The sequence below is a fragment of the Octopus bimaculoides genome, chromosome 26, assembly GCF_001194135.2.
Source record: "Octopus bimaculoides isolate UCB-OBI-ISO-001 chromosome 26, ASM119413v2, whole genome shotgun sequence".
Classification (NCBI taxonomy): domain Eukaryota; kingdom Metazoa; phylum Mollusca; class Cephalopoda; order Octopoda; family Octopodidae; genus Octopus; species Octopus bimaculoides.
The window spans coordinates 16,495,805-16,513,845 of NC_069006.1; the positions used below are offsets into that span (position 1 = coordinate 16,495,805).

The 18,041-nt window shown below is 35.8% G+C and overlaps 1 protein-coding gene across 1 annotated transcript in view; it reads left to right on the plus strand.

Annotated features, from left to right (window-relative positions):
* LOC106883038 (uncharacterized) overlaps window positions 1-18,041 on the plus strand; it is a 45,063-nt gene that overhangs the window by 15,137 nt on the left and 11,885 nt on the right. The window contains exons 2-5 of the mRNA XM_014933900.2: window positions 11,755-11,811; window positions 14,522-14,717; window positions 15,162-15,310; window positions 16,274-16,330. Of these exons, the coding sequence (XP_014789386.1) occupies window positions 11,755-11,811; window positions 14,522-14,717; window positions 15,162-15,310; window positions 16,274-16,330 (459 nt within the window). The remainder of the gene's footprint in view (window positions 1-11,754; window positions 11,812-14,521; window positions 14,718-15,161; window positions 15,311-16,273; window positions 16,331-18,041) is intronic.

Here is an 18,041-nt window from a genome sequence, read left to right on the forward strand (position 1 = left end):
ATATATATATATATATATGAATGTATGTATTTATGTGTATGTATATATATATATATATATATATATATGTATGTATATATACATGTGTGTGTGTGTATATACATATATACTTATGTGTGTGTGTGTGTGTGTATATATATATATATATATATATGAATGTATGTATTTATATATGTGTGTATGTATGTATGTATGTAGCCTGTAGCACCTTCCATGCTTTGCTTAACCTCTAGTACCTTCCAACTTTTTGGCTAACATATAACAACTTCTGTTCCTTGCTAAAATGTTGACTCTCTCAATAAGTTTTGTCAAAAATATAGCAATTTGCAATGCCGATTTGTGTGTGCATTCATGCACGTGTATAATAGTTTCAGTGCATTTAATGTTAACCAAAGAATGCCTTTATGTTGCATAATAATATGAATGCTTTAGATTTGACAACAACACCTCAACAACTACACCTGTATCTCAATCAGGATTTAGCCTTTTAGCATCTAAACTGGCCATATCCAGCCCAAATATTTTACCTGTTTTATGTTCAAAGTGACCAGATCTGGCCTCTCATACCGACCCTACATTGTCATTTATAAAATAAACAATATTGTTGAAATCTCAAAGCTACAAGACAATACGTGATTAAAAACGTGTCTATATAAGTCTAAATCATCTCATGCTTTCTGTTTGTTGCTTTTTCTTTTCAAAACAACAGAGTTAGATTTGACTGTCATTTCTTGCAGGAGGAGCAACCAGATAGAGACAACCTAGTATGACTCATTTAAGGTTTGATTTAACTATAGCCCAACAATGAGAACAACACTGCAAACAAGTGTACTTAAGGAAGATTTGACAAGCAGACAGAGGCTGGCCTTGTGTAACTCATTTAAGGTTTAGTTTTTATCTATGACCAGACAGCAAGAACAACACTGCAGACAGAGTAAAACAAAAACGTTTTAAGCGGATAGCTGTTGAAAGATTGCCTTAGAGAGAGCCGCAAAATTTGAATCAAGGTGTGTAGCTGTGACACTCCTTCCTCAATTGACATTAAAAATCTAGTCTAAAATTCAGAAACTGGTGCTTCTTTTCACTTTGAAACCATCCCAAAAGATTTCCGCCGGAAGGCATCTGTTTGTTGTTGTGGCAAAAAAAACGTTTGTAACAACAGATAGCTGTTAAGAGATTTGCCTTAGAGACAGACACAAAATACTTGACGATTAGAAGAGATTTTAAGTCAAGAAGGTGTGTAGCTATGACACTGTCGAAAAACATCCTATGTCCTTTACACAGCTCCAGCAAACATATCAAGAGGGGTCAACTGCCAGAAAAACTGATATTTTTTGATGAAATCTTCAACTAATACCTTTCAGAGTATGTAAAAAAAAAAAAAAAATTGGTGAGCTCGCACACATACTTACTGACACACATTACATATATCTACAAAATGAATCTTGAAATTTCAAATAAAATTGTGATGTGTGTCAGTATGCATGTATGTATATATGTGCTCACCATTTTTCTTTCAACATCACAGTCCAATATAATTCTAATCTACACACTCTGAAAGGTATTTGTAGAAAATGTCATTTAAAAATACCCATTTTTCTGAAAGTTATGAGGAAACAACTCATGTGAATTTTCTGAAACTCCTCTCATATACTTAAACACTGCTTGGTGCTGAATACACACACATATATAAGACAAGGCATAAATAATAGTCATTACATATTTCTTTATTCAAATTTTCAACAGTAAAGAAATATGTGATGACCATTATTTATGTTTTGTCTTGTATATCACTATGTAAAAGCAGGATAGCTGGAACAATGCTGAACGGTGATGAATTATAATCTCAGACTCTGCCACAAGAATACACAGAGTTCTTTATAAGCTCTGTTAGTACACCAGGCTAAGCAATATTTAGATTAGTAAAGTATTTTGCACAGATTGATAATCCCTCACTAATGACTATATATATGTGTGTGTGTGTGTCATGGTGCTGTTTTTCTCACAGACAGTGCCCAACTGACCCTACTATGTAGTTGACGAAATCAAAAACAATGCGCATGTGTGAAATTAAAAATATAAAATGGTGACAATTCACCCATCACACCCTGTATGTGTGTGTGTGTGTGTATATATATATATATATATATATATATATATATATATATGTATGTATGTATGTATGTATATATGAAAGGCAGAGTTGTTAGAGCATTGGAGATATTGCTTTGTGATATTCACTCTGACTTTCTGCACTCTGAATTCAAATCCCAGCGAGGCCACCATTGCCTTTCATTTTCTCAGATATTTAGCAAAATAGTGACAACTAAAGACATGTTTTCAGTCTTATTAAACCTAATCAGTGGAGTGTAGTCTAGCAATGAGTAAAATGTAATTATTGAAGTATAGTTTCAGTAAGTACATTCTTTATTTCCTTGTAATGAAATTGTGATAAATAAAGATTTGTTAATCATATATTATTGTGACTAACAGGAAAAAAAAGTACTGAATTATAAAGGATCCGCAAGTCTGAATTTTAAACCAATGGGAAAACAAACAGGATGGTTTGGAAAAAAAGAGGCCAACAATTTAGTCAAAACTTTTTGAAGTAGTTTTGATACAATGAAGTGTTTCTTGATTTTTTTTAAAACAAGTTCAGTGTATGATATCCTAATGTACGAAATGATGGTGTGTAATACAACACACATACCATAATAGATGGGAAATGGAAATAAAGACAAAAGGAATATATTACATTTCATTTGAACATTATAAATAATAATTAAAGTAATGAAACAAATATTTTATTAATAGACAATGCATGATTTGTACACAATGGCAACACAATCTTAAAGATAAGTGGATCTCTATCTGTCCATCACAACATCTATTAGAGGAAGGGAAAGAAGAGGAGGAATCAAAATATACGTCACAAAGCATTTTTAGAAGAGGAGGAAAAGTTGTTAAGAAAGGAATACAGTGTGAGAGAGAGTGGGGGGAGGATACAGATAGATAGATAGACAGTGTTGTCACCATAGTAATTAACAAGTTTTGATTAAAAACATGGGAATTTTTAAGTGCAAGCCTATCAACACAACACAACACAGCTTTCGAAAACAATTTTCATTATAGGATAACAATATAGTTATTGTTTTGGTTGTTTGTGTGAGTGTGTTTCTGTTTATCTTCAAAACATAGAGACATATATTATTTACATTTGATGGATATTTGTCCTCATTTGAAAAATCAAATGGCTATGGAGGTCCACCAGAATGAAATAGTAATTAAAGGGATCCTCTAGATCTAATTTCAAATATTTACACTGTGTATGTACGGGCATATGTACGTACATACACACATACATACATACATGCATTAGTTTGTTGTTGGTTTAGGACTGACCTGGGGTTAAACAACAACACTCAACTGCATGTTAACAATAATCCAGTTCCAATTATAATTTTTCAGAACTATTAAACCCATCTTAGAGGTGAAAAGATTTCCACTTTAAGCCATATTCCAATCAGTTTAATCTATGATAGTCATCAGGTGTCTTATTCCTTTTTGGATGCATACAATTCAAACTAGGAAATAGGAATCTAATCTGGTACTATGCCTATATGCAAGAATAAGACACCTGGCAACTATCAGAGACTAAACTGATGGAAATGTAGTATAGATGTAAATATAAACTCTATAGATAACGAGTTTTAACCCTGTATGATACTGTATACACAACTAGAAATAAGGCACCTGATGTTTAATTGAAAAGTAATTTAGTTGCAAATATAGTCTAGAGATAACTGGTATTAATTCAGTTTTGTGCTATGTACACACCTAGGATATATATATATATATATATATATATAAATAAAAGATACAAGGGGTTTTCGTCAGGGTGACTCAAACTAATAGGTATGTGCTCTGAGTGCTAAAACTGGTATACCAGTAAAATTCTAGTTTGAACTACAGTTGAAGATGTGGTTTTATGACTGCCTTTCTAAAGCGGTTAGAAGTGGTTTTCCCCTGAGCCAGTGGGTAAGATTAAAGCAGAAATGAAAAGGCAAACAGTTTGGCAATACTTGACAAGGACATTTAATTTAGTATATAATAAAAAGGTTTACGTAGTCCCTAACAGCTGTTTCTAGAATATCCCAGCCATTGGAACGTTGTGTTGAATGAAGATTTCATCAGACAGTGGAAGAATATTCCTCAACAATGATATTATTGTAGTTCATTTTGTCTAGAAAGGGTTTTTTTTAATTGGATTTCTCTTCCCTTTCTAGACAAAATGAACCCAATGTTGGTTTGTTTACACCTCTGTAACCAACTAGTTCAGTAAAAGTGACCGATAGAATAAGTTCCAGACTGGAAATTGTAAAGTATTAGGATCAATTTGACTAAAGGTAGTGCTCCAACATGGTCGTAGTCCACTGAACTGAAACAAGTAAAAGGTAAAAGGAAAAAAGAAAGGTGATGGGGTAGTAAAAAAAAGATTTTAAGATCTGTGGTTGAGTATCTCATCGCATTGTAACCGTAAGACTCTCTCAACAGCCTGAGAGCATTTGTGCCTCACTAGATTCCAGTGTTTAGATTGTCTGACTGACCACGTAGTGATAGGACGATCTGACCACAATGTCTTACTGCTTATGCAGTCGACCCAAGGCTATAATACAAGACATATTTGCCCAAGGTACCACACAGAAGGGCTGAACCTGGAATCATGTGGTTGGAAAGCAAACTTCTTACCACACAGCCACGCCTGCACCTGTTTACCTAAATTTTTAAAATTAAGTTTGTCTAACTCAAATAGCAGCTAAAAAAAACAAAAAAAAACTGCTTGGATCTTTATGGTTTGACAGCCAACATTTTTTTATGTAGTGTTTTTGGTACCGAAACACTTTCAAACTTCGAATACTTGTATATTTTGTGTTATAGAACAGATAAAAAATTTTGTATTCGACAACTTTAACATGAAATAACTTAAGAAGTAATTTTTGTTAAGAAGGCTAAGAGAAAAAGATGTTTTATATGACACATTCTACCAGTATCCCAAGTTTGAAAGTGTTTCGTTAAGAAAACAAGTGTTGGCTGTCAAACCATAAAGATCCAAAACTACAACAAAAACACCTTTAGTGAATTTGAACCCAAGATGCATGAGTTCGTACTGTCACCCTCCCTATTCTGCATTTTCTGGGTTGTTCTGCTGTGTTCTTTCAAAATGCTTCTAAGTGGAATTCTATTGGTTGGTTCTAGAAAATATGAACCGTTTAACTTGCCAGCAATGACATCAAAACATTTAACGGCTGTTTTACATAATTGGAACATTTGCTGTATCCAATAGCAACCACCGTCGATCTCAGGTCAATGAAAGGTCAACAGGAAGTTAGGGTGAGCCTGACAGAATAATTGCCCATTTATTACCCCACTCTCCTGCCTCTTTCTCCTCATTTTCTACTGATTAAAATGATTTCTTAAATAAGCACCACCAGAGTCATTGATGATTAGGCCAGAGGGAGAGAGAGAGAGATTGTTGTTTAACCCCAGGCTAGCTCTAATCGAGATGTTCCGTGATGGAAAGTGTTTTAGTGATGATGATTCCATTTATTTTTCGGGGCTCAGTGTATCTTTGGAGTCAGTTCACTGATCACGATGTTCTTCATTCTCTAAAGATGGTAGTTAGTAAGTTTGAAGATTTGGCTGCTATATCTAGCAGATCGAATGGGCACTTAGAATTTCTCTCGTTAATAATAATAATAATAATTTTGGTACAATGCCTGAAATGTTAGGGGAAGGGCTAAGCCAGTCCTACTACTGAACCATGTATGCTTCTAATAATAACAGTAATAATAATAATAATAATTATTATTGTTATTCAGTGATCCTGTTGTGTATTACTTGCATTTTCCCATGATTAAGATTTCATAGCTAATTAATAAGTTCTCATTATCATTCAAAAATTTCCTGTTGATAACTAGTTTATTTGATAATTAAGTTCTTATACAATTAAGCTGGTATGTTTATTTTATATAAACAGACTGTGTTTTACCACAATTACCACCACCACCACCACCACAGTCACCAGTGCTACCACTACCACCACTACATCCTGCCGCACTCCAGTATCAAGTGACACACCTAATGAATATTATATAGAAATATATTCAAATTTCCAGGAATTTTATCCATGTCAGTTGAGATGGATGACCCTTCTCATTTGTAACGGCTACTTTGTCTTCTGTCTGATGAGCCAGAACTGATGAGCCAGAACTGATGAGCCAGAACTGATGAGGCAAGCTGCCTCCATAAGTCATTCAACATACTTAAACATCTGGATTGAATCTCCAACTAATCACACTCTATTTTCTTCAGAAAAGAAGGACACATTTGATAATGTAGTCCAAGATGAACTATGCCAGCATAAAAGACAATCTCAGTCATGGTTTTAGAGCACCTTTGATTATAGGCCTACTGGATGAGGATTGACCTGGGCTAAACGTCAAGGAAGAACACATTTGATAATGTAGTCCAAGATAAACTATGTCTAAATACAAGACAGGATGGTTACAAGTGTAGTGCCTTTAATCAAAGATCTGACCTGGAGCTAAATATTAACAACATGCAAGGACACATATAATGTACTCCTCGTCGTCGTTTAACGTCCGCCTTCCATGCTAGCATGGGTTGGACGATTTGACTGAGGACTGGTGGAACCAGATGGCTACACCAGGCTCCAATCTGATTTGGCCTATGTCTGAATAAAAGGAAATAAGAGGAGAGTGCCCATGATATTTGTAGGTCCTGGGCTTTTCTTTCTTACAGCTCTAGCAAGTAGAATATCTTATATAATGGTCACAATAGAACATCTTTAATTATAGACCTGTTGGATCTGTGCTGACCTAGAGCTAAACAACAAAGAAGAGCTCATTAGATAATGTAGACCTAGATGCTCTATAGGTGAGTTAAAGACAGGATGGTCATGGTTAGAACACTTTTGATTATAGGTCTTCAAATAGAAGAAGCTACAATAGGATGGCCGACTAGGAATAGCAGAATACTATACAATAGAAATGGACAGGAAAAAAGTTAGAATTCATAGCAAGAAGGGAAAAAGGGTAAAATCGGAAAGCTTTTTACCTTCCTGATTTTTATTAATGGGGAAATGAAATAATTTGCATCAATACATTAGTTCTTTCCTCAATATGATGTTGGATAAGTTATAAAAAACTTAACCATGGCAACTTGTGGCCACTCCACTTTTTTTTTTAGTCTTTCAATCCTCGAAAGCCCACCCCTGTGAGTAACACTGCTGTATGTGGTCACTCTCAAATTTCACCCACCCAATGACTTTAAAATGAAAGGACATGTTAGCTAAAACACTATATGAGAAGCAGCAACAAGACAGGATGATCATGGCTGGTGTGCCTTTGGACACAGATCTGTCTGTGGATCAGAGCTAACCTGGGTCTGAACAACAAACATTTTCTATAAGCAGCAGTCTTTCATAGAAACACCTCCCACACAGCAGTGGATATACTAGGATGTGTGTGTGTGTGTGTGTGCGCACATATGTGCACTTGCATGTGCATGTTCACTCTTTCTTCTTACCCACCCTACCTTCTACTTACTGTTAACTATATATAATTGGGTTATACTAACAGACATATAGCTTCTCCCAGAAGTTAATTACAGCAAATTACATAGATGATGATGGTGGCTGGCGGTGGTGGTTTTAGTGTTGGCAGAAGTGATTATATTGAAAGTAAATGTTTGCCTTGTCTGTCTTGCCTTCTGCCTTTGTTTCCTCCTTCCTCCTATATCTATGAACTCCATTGGGTCTGGTTATCCATCTACTCATCCGGCCATTTATCCTCTCACCCACCTTTGTCTGTCTCTCTCTCTCTCTCTCTCTCTCTCTCTCTCTCTCTCTCTCTCTCTCTATGTATGTGTTTAACTACAGCTGTTTTCCTTCAGTCTTAGCCTTGAAAGATGAAGCCAGTCTGATCTTTATCTTTCTAACACACACCCATTCCACCATAATCAACAAAAGTCAGTCAGAGAAGTTCTGGGCTAAAAGAAACACACTGTGATTCATGACGCATGTGTTGGGAGCAGCTGGAGGTGGACCAACAAGGCATACTTTTGCAGAAATCTCATGTCGGGTCTTGTTTAAGTTTGATGGTAATGTATAAATAGAGAGAGAGAGAGCGCGCACACACACACACTCATGTATCTAGTGCTTGAGGGGTAAAAGGATGCAGAGATAGAGAGGGGTGATTATGAGGCTAGTAGTGGTGATGGTGTCTGTGTTAGAGTGATGAGGTATGATTGTGGTGGTGGTGGTGAATAGGGTAGGGTGAAAGTATATCTGCAGGCTCCTTGTCAAAAGGTAACATAACTCTCTTTTTTTCTTTCTGTTTACTTTACTCTGCATCCCTGGTATCTACATATTCTCTGCTTCCCTCTACAGATAAACTATGTTGCAACAAGATGCCCCACATTTTCTTATCTCTGAATACTAGACTCCTTTCAAATATTAAGGACAGTAAAGAGTTTTCATTTATCTATTTATTTAGCTTTAAATAAAACCTGCTTTCATGTTTAGAAGAAAGGTTTGGTTGTTTTAATATTTACCTTGAGCAAGAAATGGCCACCCCCAAGCTTTCTGAATGAAATTTGGTAGGAGGAAACTTAAAAAACTAATCAGATGAATTAGAGTTGGGCTCTCAGCCATTTTTTTTACCTATGGACCCCTTTGATTATTATTTCATTCAGATGAACCCTCATAGCCATTGAGCTCTGACATCCTGAACCTTATCTGACCATATACCTGGCTTCCTGAGCAAAATAAGCTGAAAATTGGGTTATTATCAATTACAGCTCTCAAAACAAAAATATCAGTGTTAATAACAATCTGACAGCACAAACACAACAGAGATGCCTACCTGGCTCCTAGTGCCAATATTCCACCTTGGTATGCCAGTCGGTCCAGCATGTTGATCCTCTTTTGATGCAGAGATGAACTTTGCATTCTTGGCAACAGCTGGCTAATTTGACTGCTTTGACTGAATAATCCTTGTGAGGAACACTAAGGTTTTCTGACTTCAATTTGCTTGCCCAAGGTGTCATGCAGTGCGATTGAACCCGGAACCATGTGGTTGAGAAGCAAGCTTCTTACCACACAGCCATGCCTGATCAAATCTACTGAAATGGCTTTGGTCAGCCTGTGACTATATTAGATGTTTGCCCAAGGTGCCATGCAGTAGTAGTGAGCCTGAAACTACAGCCACTCCTATACATTTTTTTTTAATCTCGTTAAATTTATGAAAATTATTTCTGGGCCGAAAGTTTTGTTTATGGCACTTATGAAAGGGATGAGTGCCATACACGAAGCTCTTAGCTGTTGCTACACTTTAGTATGATAATTGCCATGCATGGAACTCTTGGCTCTTCAATCACATTTACAGATGTCTACTGATTATGAAGTATAGACATGTATTTTTGTGTATGTGTTTGTGCATGTGCAAACACAAACAAACACATATACAATCCTGAAAAGACACATCAGACCGGATCCAAACATATCTCTTAACAAAATGCTTTTAAACTATTTAGTGAGAATTTTCTGCCAAAAGGATGTAGAGTGCTGATTCTGAACACGCACAAAACACATTGAACAACCTCAAGGAGTCCCATTAGGAGATGGCTTTGAGGAAACAATAAGAATTAACAGCTGTTATAGCTGTCAATATGCAAATACATACTCCCAGTGATAAACAAGAGAGTTTGCTTCAAGTGTATAGGCTCATGAGGCCAGATCTTATCTGAATTTCCAAGGCATTTAGGGTGTGATTACAAGATTACTTGCTGAAAAGGATACCAGTCTGTTGCAGGAGTGTCCACCGTCTTCCTCTATACCACTGGTACTTATTTACTACTACGCCACCTGCCTTCACCTACAATGAAAAAGGAAGGAGAACATAGAGATGTTCTTTGGTTTAGTTAAGAAAGGTGTCGTTGTAAAGAGCAGGTTAAAGTCCATAACTAAGTGTTCCTTGACTGTTGCTAGTGAACTCCTGCAGGGAAAAACAGAAGCAGGGAGTGAGTTTCAGAGAACTAATGTTCTGGAAAGAAAGGACTTGGTGTAGTTATTAGTGTGGGGCTCTCATGGAATGTGACCAAGTGAGGTTTATTTTTCAACACAGTACCCCTTGTGGTTCACACTCTTCTGCCATCAGTGTTGCAGTGCTTGGATCCCATTGCTGAAGAAGGTGTCATCATGTTAGTAAAAAAAGTCATCAACAGCAGACATGTTGTCAATCACTTCGATACTGCATCCCAGCCAAGCGATATTTTTGTGTTGGGGAACACATGGTAGTCAGATAGGTCCAAACCAAGAGAAGAGAGAAGGCGGTCAACCAGTTCAAAGCCACAGTCATGTGCAATAGCCATTGAAACGAAGGACTTGTGTGCTGGAGCATTGTTTTGATGAAACAAGACCCCTTTTGTTATTTTTCTGGGCATTTGGTGTTGATAGCCTTTCGTAACTGCCACAGCAGGTTGGCATAGTATTCCCCATTGATGCAGTGTGGCCTTTTTGAAGATAGTCCATAGTCACAATGCCTTTTGCACCCCCCCCCCCCAAAAAAAAAAACTGAGGCTGTTACCTTACCTGCAAATGAAATGACAGGTGAGGAGGGATTCTTTTCTTCCTCTGAGCTAGAGACAAAGAGACAATCCATGCAAAGTGATGAAGCTTGCACTCATCCTTGGTTATGAACATTCAAGTAAACCAGCTGGATCCACCTCAAACAATGTCAGATTTTCTCTCATGATGTGATCAACTTGGGGTGCTTTTGATCAGGTGTCGGAAGGTATGACACTCACTAAGCAGAAGCCTTTGTCAATTTTCAAAGAGAAGTCATTAGTAGTTACTTTTGAAGTCTTCTCTGAACAGTCAGATATCAGTCTACAGGAACGAAACAATGCAGTTATTAATAAGAAGATTTGAAATTAATGCATGCAAGATTTCACAGCTCTAGCTGCACCCCTTCATAGTTAGCCATTGAACTTTTCATACCACTCGTGTGTGTGTATGTATGTATGTAAGCGTGTGTGTGTGTGTGTGTGTATATATCTCTTTTACTTTCTCTTTTACTTGTTTCAGTCATTTGACTGTGGCCATGCTGGAGCACCGCCTTTTAGTCGAGCAAATCGACCCCAGGACTTATTCTTTTGGAAGCCTAGTACTTATTCTATCGGTCTCTTTAGCCGAACCGTTAAGTTACGGGGACGTAAACACACCAGCATCGGTTGTCAAACGATGTTGGGGGGGACAAACACAGACACACAAACATATACACATACATACATATATATACATATATACAACGGGCTTCTTTCAGTTTCCGTCTACCAAATCCACTCACAAGGCTTTGGTCGGCCCGAGGCTATAGTAGAAGACACTTGCCCAAAGTGCCACGCAGTGGGACTGAACCCGGAACCATGTGGTTGGTAAGCAAGCTACTTACCACACACACACATATATATATATATATTGTTTGGATTGTATAAGTAGTAGGAGTAGCTCCTTCCATATCTTGGTTTCACAAGAGAATTTGAAGAAGGTGACACCATAAATGTGGCCATTGTTGAACAAATTCATCTGAAAATAACACAAAATTCCGTCCCTAACAGAAGAGAAGCATAATTGTTGGTTAAGAGATCTAATTCATCTTTTTCTTTTCATTGCAGAAGTATCCACCAGTAACCAAGGTCTAGCACAATATCCCAAAGAAATTTCCATCTTCAGTAAGTTTCACTTTGTATATTCTTCCATATTTATGGTCTTGGTGTGAGCAGCAACAAAACCTGTTTATCAGGAGGGAATATAGTTGCTTAAAATGACCTCAGTTCATGACTGGTATTTGTTGTTATATTAATGTAGTAGTAATAATTCTTGTGATTGTTGCTGTTCTTATCATCATCATCTTTCCATCTACCACTTATCTCTCTTCTCACCTCTCCCCCTCCTGTATCCTGTTGTTGTTTTTCATCAGTTTCATGTCATAAAAGTAGGAGGTAATAAAACAGAAAACATCTGCTCAGTCTTTACAGTTAGGTGACCATCCTGTTTTTATTGCAGGTGAGGGCATATTGTGGATGGTTAGGGAAAATTATGTGTGTGTCTTTTGATCATCATGTACCACAGTATGGTATAATCCACCTACCTCTAAGTAGGTATGATACTACTTACTGTGATGTACAGTCCAGCAAACATATTCTCAAAGTCATTCCGGCCATGACCATCCACACATAGAATAATAACATATACTGTGATATAGAGCACTGATTTGTCGTTAAGGTGCACCATGGTGTTTCATAAATCCATGCTGATGTTTAAGTTTGATAGACAAGCATGATTAATAAAAGAGTGGCTGTGTGGTAAGTAGCTTGCTTACCAACCACATGGTTCCGGGTTCAGTCCCACTGTGTGGCACCTTGGGCAAGTGTGTTCTACTATAGCCTCGGGCCGACCAAAGCCTTGTGAGTGGATTTGGTAGACGGAAACTGAAAGAAGCCCGTCGTATAGATGTATATATATATATATATATATGTATGTGTGTGTATATGTTTGTGTGTCTGTGTTTGTCCCCCCAACATCGCTTGACAACCGATGCTGGTGTGTTTAGGTCCCCGTAACTTAGCGGTTCGGCAAAAAGAGACCGATAGAATAAGTCCTAGGGTCGATTTGATTCGACTAAAGGCGGTGCTCCAGCATGGCCGCAGTCAAATGACTGAAACAAATAAAAGAAAGTAGTTTTTCTATAAAATTTCAAACTTTTTAACTTTAAAACAGATTTTTTTCCATGGAGTCAAAATGATTGAGAACCACTGTGATAACCACACAATTGAACTTATTGGACGCATCAGATACAACAGCACAATGCCAGCTTTTGTTCACTTGATGACGAAGATGATGAATAGCACTTGTTTTAAGGAGAGGCATTTGAAGAAAATCCTGGACTATTGACCTAAAACAACATCAAGACTGACAACAACATTAAAAGATAGAAGTGAATCTTCAGTAAAATCAACTTGGATGTACTTTAATCGCCCTAACACAAAACAAATTGATGGTAGCCAGAACAAGTAGAAGTCACCATAGCAAAAAATTAGTGTGTTCTGTCTCCTCTGGTGTATTGTTCTTTTTAAATGTCTCAACACCAACAGTCTGTAATACTAGTAATGTCTGACACAACTGACTGCAAGTAGTCCTATTATTATGATGGCATTTGAGTCATTTCCTTTTTTAGTTCATTTTATATTTAACTAAGTTGTCAGTTTTTTAAAATATAAATAACTCTAAGATGAAATCTGCATGAGAAACAGAAAATAGTTTAACTTTAAATACAGGGTGCATTAAAATAGTCACTAAAAATAATTAGGGGTTGAAGCAAATTAGATAAGACAGATGAGTATGTATAGTTAGGGTTAACATATTTAATGCAGTCTAACTGGAAATAAATAAGTGTGACAGAGATAAATAGATTGATAAGTAGATAGATAGGTAGACATATAGAAAGACAAAGAAATAAATAGGTATGTGGTTATATTATATATGTGTATGTATGTGTATATATATTTATATATATATATATATATAAATTAAAAACGTAAAGTTAAAACAGAACACAAAGGATTCCGTGGTACACGTGTTTCAAGCTTTATACACAAACAGTCGTTGCATCATCATTATATGGGTATATAATTGATAGACAGGATGGTATAAAGCTATCTTCAGCCGCATATATATATATATATATATATATATATAAGGGTGAAAAGCTTCCTAATTCTGAGGGTTATAGTATGCAATTTTTAAAAATGAATTATTTGCTGCTGGCTATGTGAATGCGCCTGCACTTGATTTGAAACCCTAATGTTATAAGGATGTAGCTTGCACGTATGTTTTCAGTACGTGTTATTGCTACATAATTATGCATTGTTTTAGCGATCCCACTGACGAACTACGGACAACAAATTTGATTTATTTGCTCATTAATAGAGAAACTCGAGTTTGGGATTAACTAAAATTAATAATTCCTTTCATTCTAGTGTTTTATCAGTGTGCCTTTAGAATAGAATTATTTTTCATGGTTGGATTTAACTGCCCTTTCTAGCATGTAAAGAGTTTTGCTATAGGTCTTCTCTTTGTGTATATATCTATATGCACTCATATATATAGATATTATATTATATTGTGTGTGTGTGTATCCATCAACATATCCATGTCTGTCTGTCTGTCCTAGACATGTTTCAATCTTATGACTTCATTTGTTTTTGTGTTGGTAATTACAAATCCACTACAAGCATTTCTCATAAGGAAATGTTAGTTATAGTAAACTGGTGTCCTATCTATTTCCCATCTTATTGTGTATTGGGGTAGAAAACTATCTTCCTCATTGCTATACTTGAATAATAGACAAAAAAATTTATCTTTTGTTTCTCTCTCTTCCAGATCGGTCCCACACCCTGCTGCAACAATCCTACATACAATCAACTGATTTCTCATTAAAATCTAATTTAGTGACCACCATACGGTGGGAGTTTGTCGATGATTATGGAGTATGGGGAGTTATGTTTGACTCCTTCTCCATCCCATACACTGATCACTGCACCTCAGACTATTTCTCAATTTGGGACGCATCCGGACGGTCAGTACATTTTACTATTTTTCACCACCTCTTCTCAAAGGATACACCTTTGCAAACTAATACATGTATGCATCTGCATGCTCACACTCACTTTCTCTCTCTCTCTCTCTCTCTCTGGCATACATGCGCACATACACACACACACACACATCTCAAAAGAACTGATTGTGGGTTGTTGCTCTTTTGCTTGCTGAAAATATCTGGGTTCATAATCTCACTAGTATTAATCTTTCAATAATTACAACATATAGAAATGGTGTATCTGAAAAATATAATAAAGCATTATATTAAAAAATATCCTGTTTTGATTAAACGCAAAAGTTTGAATATTGTTACTTACTTTATTAATTGAATTGATATATTCCGTCCTGTTATATACTATATAAACCTCATATACAATAGAGTTACATCAATATTATTTTCTAAATATTGTTTATCTTTCAGCTGTGATAATCTAAAGACTGTATTTTGTGGCAACCGCATACCCGAGACGTTTATGTCATGTAGCTCAAAGATTTTTGTTGAGTACCATTCTAATTCTCCATCAGAAATCACAAACTTTAAATTCAGAGTTGAGCCTGGACATAACAAAGGTAAACCAAAATTTCTGAATTGTCTGACTCCTTTTTCTAAAACTAAACTTCTTCCCTTCACACTTTTTTTCTAAGTGACTCTCAGAAGCTCATTCCTAATCCTGAGATATATTTTAAAATCTGAAGCTGTTTAGCCCTTTGTAAGAACTGAAATGTCTTTAAAATTCTTAATTGTGATAACTTTATAGCTATATATCATTATATTTCCTTGCTTTCATAATTATTTGACTCAATTGTAGCTTATTATTGCTATAATAGTCTCATTTATGATGTAGTCTTTGGATATATGTACATTTATTAGAACTGTCCCTTATATGTGAGCAGTACTCTAGTATAAATTTAAGATAAATGTGTATATAGTAACAGCACTGTCATTCATGTAAACAGTACACCAATGTAGATAAATATGTATACAATAGCAGTATTGCAATATAGGTCTAAGACTTGAGTTTGGTCAAAGACTGGCAATTGATTGAGATGAAATATTCATTGAGCTGAAGAAGATATTACATATTTGAGTATTCCAACATAAGCCCAGGATGTTTGTGCATCAGCAGTACCATTGTTCCCAGAAATATGAGCAGTACTGTAATATGGGTCTTGCCTGAGCTTTGTTAGCGGGTCAGCAATTAACCTATTTATTTATTTATGTGTTTCAGCCAAGTGGCTGCGGTCATGGACTCTAAATAGGAAACATAGTATTTGTGATGCAGTTTTCATCATGCTATATATATAGCAATGTTATATTAATTTAATAAATTAATTATTATATTTCCTCAGTTCATAAATGTCTCTAAAAATATTATTTGGACAGGAAGTAGATTGTTGTATTATTACAATTACAATGAAAAACATGTCCTGTTTAAATTTATAATATTCTCGTTCCCCCACCCCCACCTCACCCACAATTGCTAAGTCAAGTGCTGTTTGTCTAACCTGAACTTCTATTGTTCTCTATTACAGATGCTGTATTAAAGCGCTTTGAGAAAGGTTTTGTTATGTCAAGGAACTCTGAGAAGGGTAAGAAATGTCTCTTGTTAAATGAATGAATGTTGGATCTTTTAGGTTTCTCTTGGCTCCATATGGTCCCTCATATAACATAAATTTCTCCTATTCCCTAGTCACTTTAACTTTTACCAGTCTAACGTTATAGAAAATATACGCACCATATATCTTACCTAGTTGTAAGTAGACAACTCAGTGAGGTACAGTCCACCTATATATAAGTAGCTATCACTGGGAAGTACAGTCCAGGTAGATGTAATTAGATACTATTCTGATCATCACTGGGATTTGAGGCTCTACTATTTTGGAACATTAAAAAAAAAACATTGGGTGAATTAAAAGGTCATGAGTGGTGGAGAAGAATCTAATCAAGCATCAGCAAACTTTTTATATCAATGACCCCTTCATGGAATTACTGAAGACTTATTGAATCCCATCAAATGAATTTCTAAAATAAAATGAAAATGTGTAATTAATAAAAAATTTCATGATTTCAATACAATAATTCCTTCATTCTTTTGTCTTTTTTAGTTTTTAATTAGGAATATTTCAAGAAATTTAATGAAAATACTTATTGAAATTTGATAAAGAACAATAAAGATTCAGTTGTCATATTATATTCATATATTTAATGTGAAATATGTACTGGGTGAATACTAGTTATTGCATTGATATTTGATTGAAAATTAGTGAATTTTAACTTTAAATTACAGAACTCTTCTAGGTTTATTTCACTAAAAATTCAGCTCCCTTAATGCTCAGGTGTTTATTTGCCCCATGGATAGATACATAGCCACTGCAGAGTCAATACTGATCGCTTTGCCAACCCCTGATCTAAAGATTCTGAGCCTTTGCACAACAGCTGAGAGAGAGGAAGACAGAGAGAGCCATTGCAGGCAAGTTGTCTTCCTCTCTCACTCTCTCTTACCTCACTTTGAAAGGAAGAAGAGACAAGACCTAAAATGCTAGATTCTTCCTTCCTTGTGTCGGTTGAATTTATTGATGTTTTCTGGGAACTCTCCTATCACCGGCTAATTGCTACCAATGACTCAGATCGCTGCCAATTTTTTCAGAATCTAGAATTTTACTTTGTAATACTTTGGGTTTGAGGGTTAAAACTTCCAGCTAAGCTCTTGTTTGTCATAAACATATATTCTGTTTTTAGTTTCTCAAGTGTCTCCTTGATGTAATGGTTAGAGGTTAGCCTCCTCCTCTTTCAGCTGATGTGACATACTCAAGTGCCTCCTTGATTAGAGGCTAGTCTTCTCCTCTTCCTGCTGTTATGATGCTCTTCATATAATTGAGACAGTGTTTTCAGCTGGACCAATGGGAATGAGTTGATGTATATGAACATACATGTTTTATGCGTGTGTGTGTGTGTGTGTGTGTATCTGTTATATGTGTATGCATGCATACACATATGCAAAATCATACATGGATGTATGCATACACTAACACACGTGTATGTGTGTTTAAATGTATGTTAGCATACATATATGTCTAAGAGTGCTGTATGCCTGTGTGTATATGTGTGTATATACACATATGCATACTCAACTACTGTTAGAAATATATGTATAGTATACTCACATGCATTCAGATACATATACATATATGCATAGATGTATATGCACACACACAGTTAAGTGTACATATACATACATACATATACATACATAGATATATACATATATAGATACACACATATACATCATCATCGTTTAAC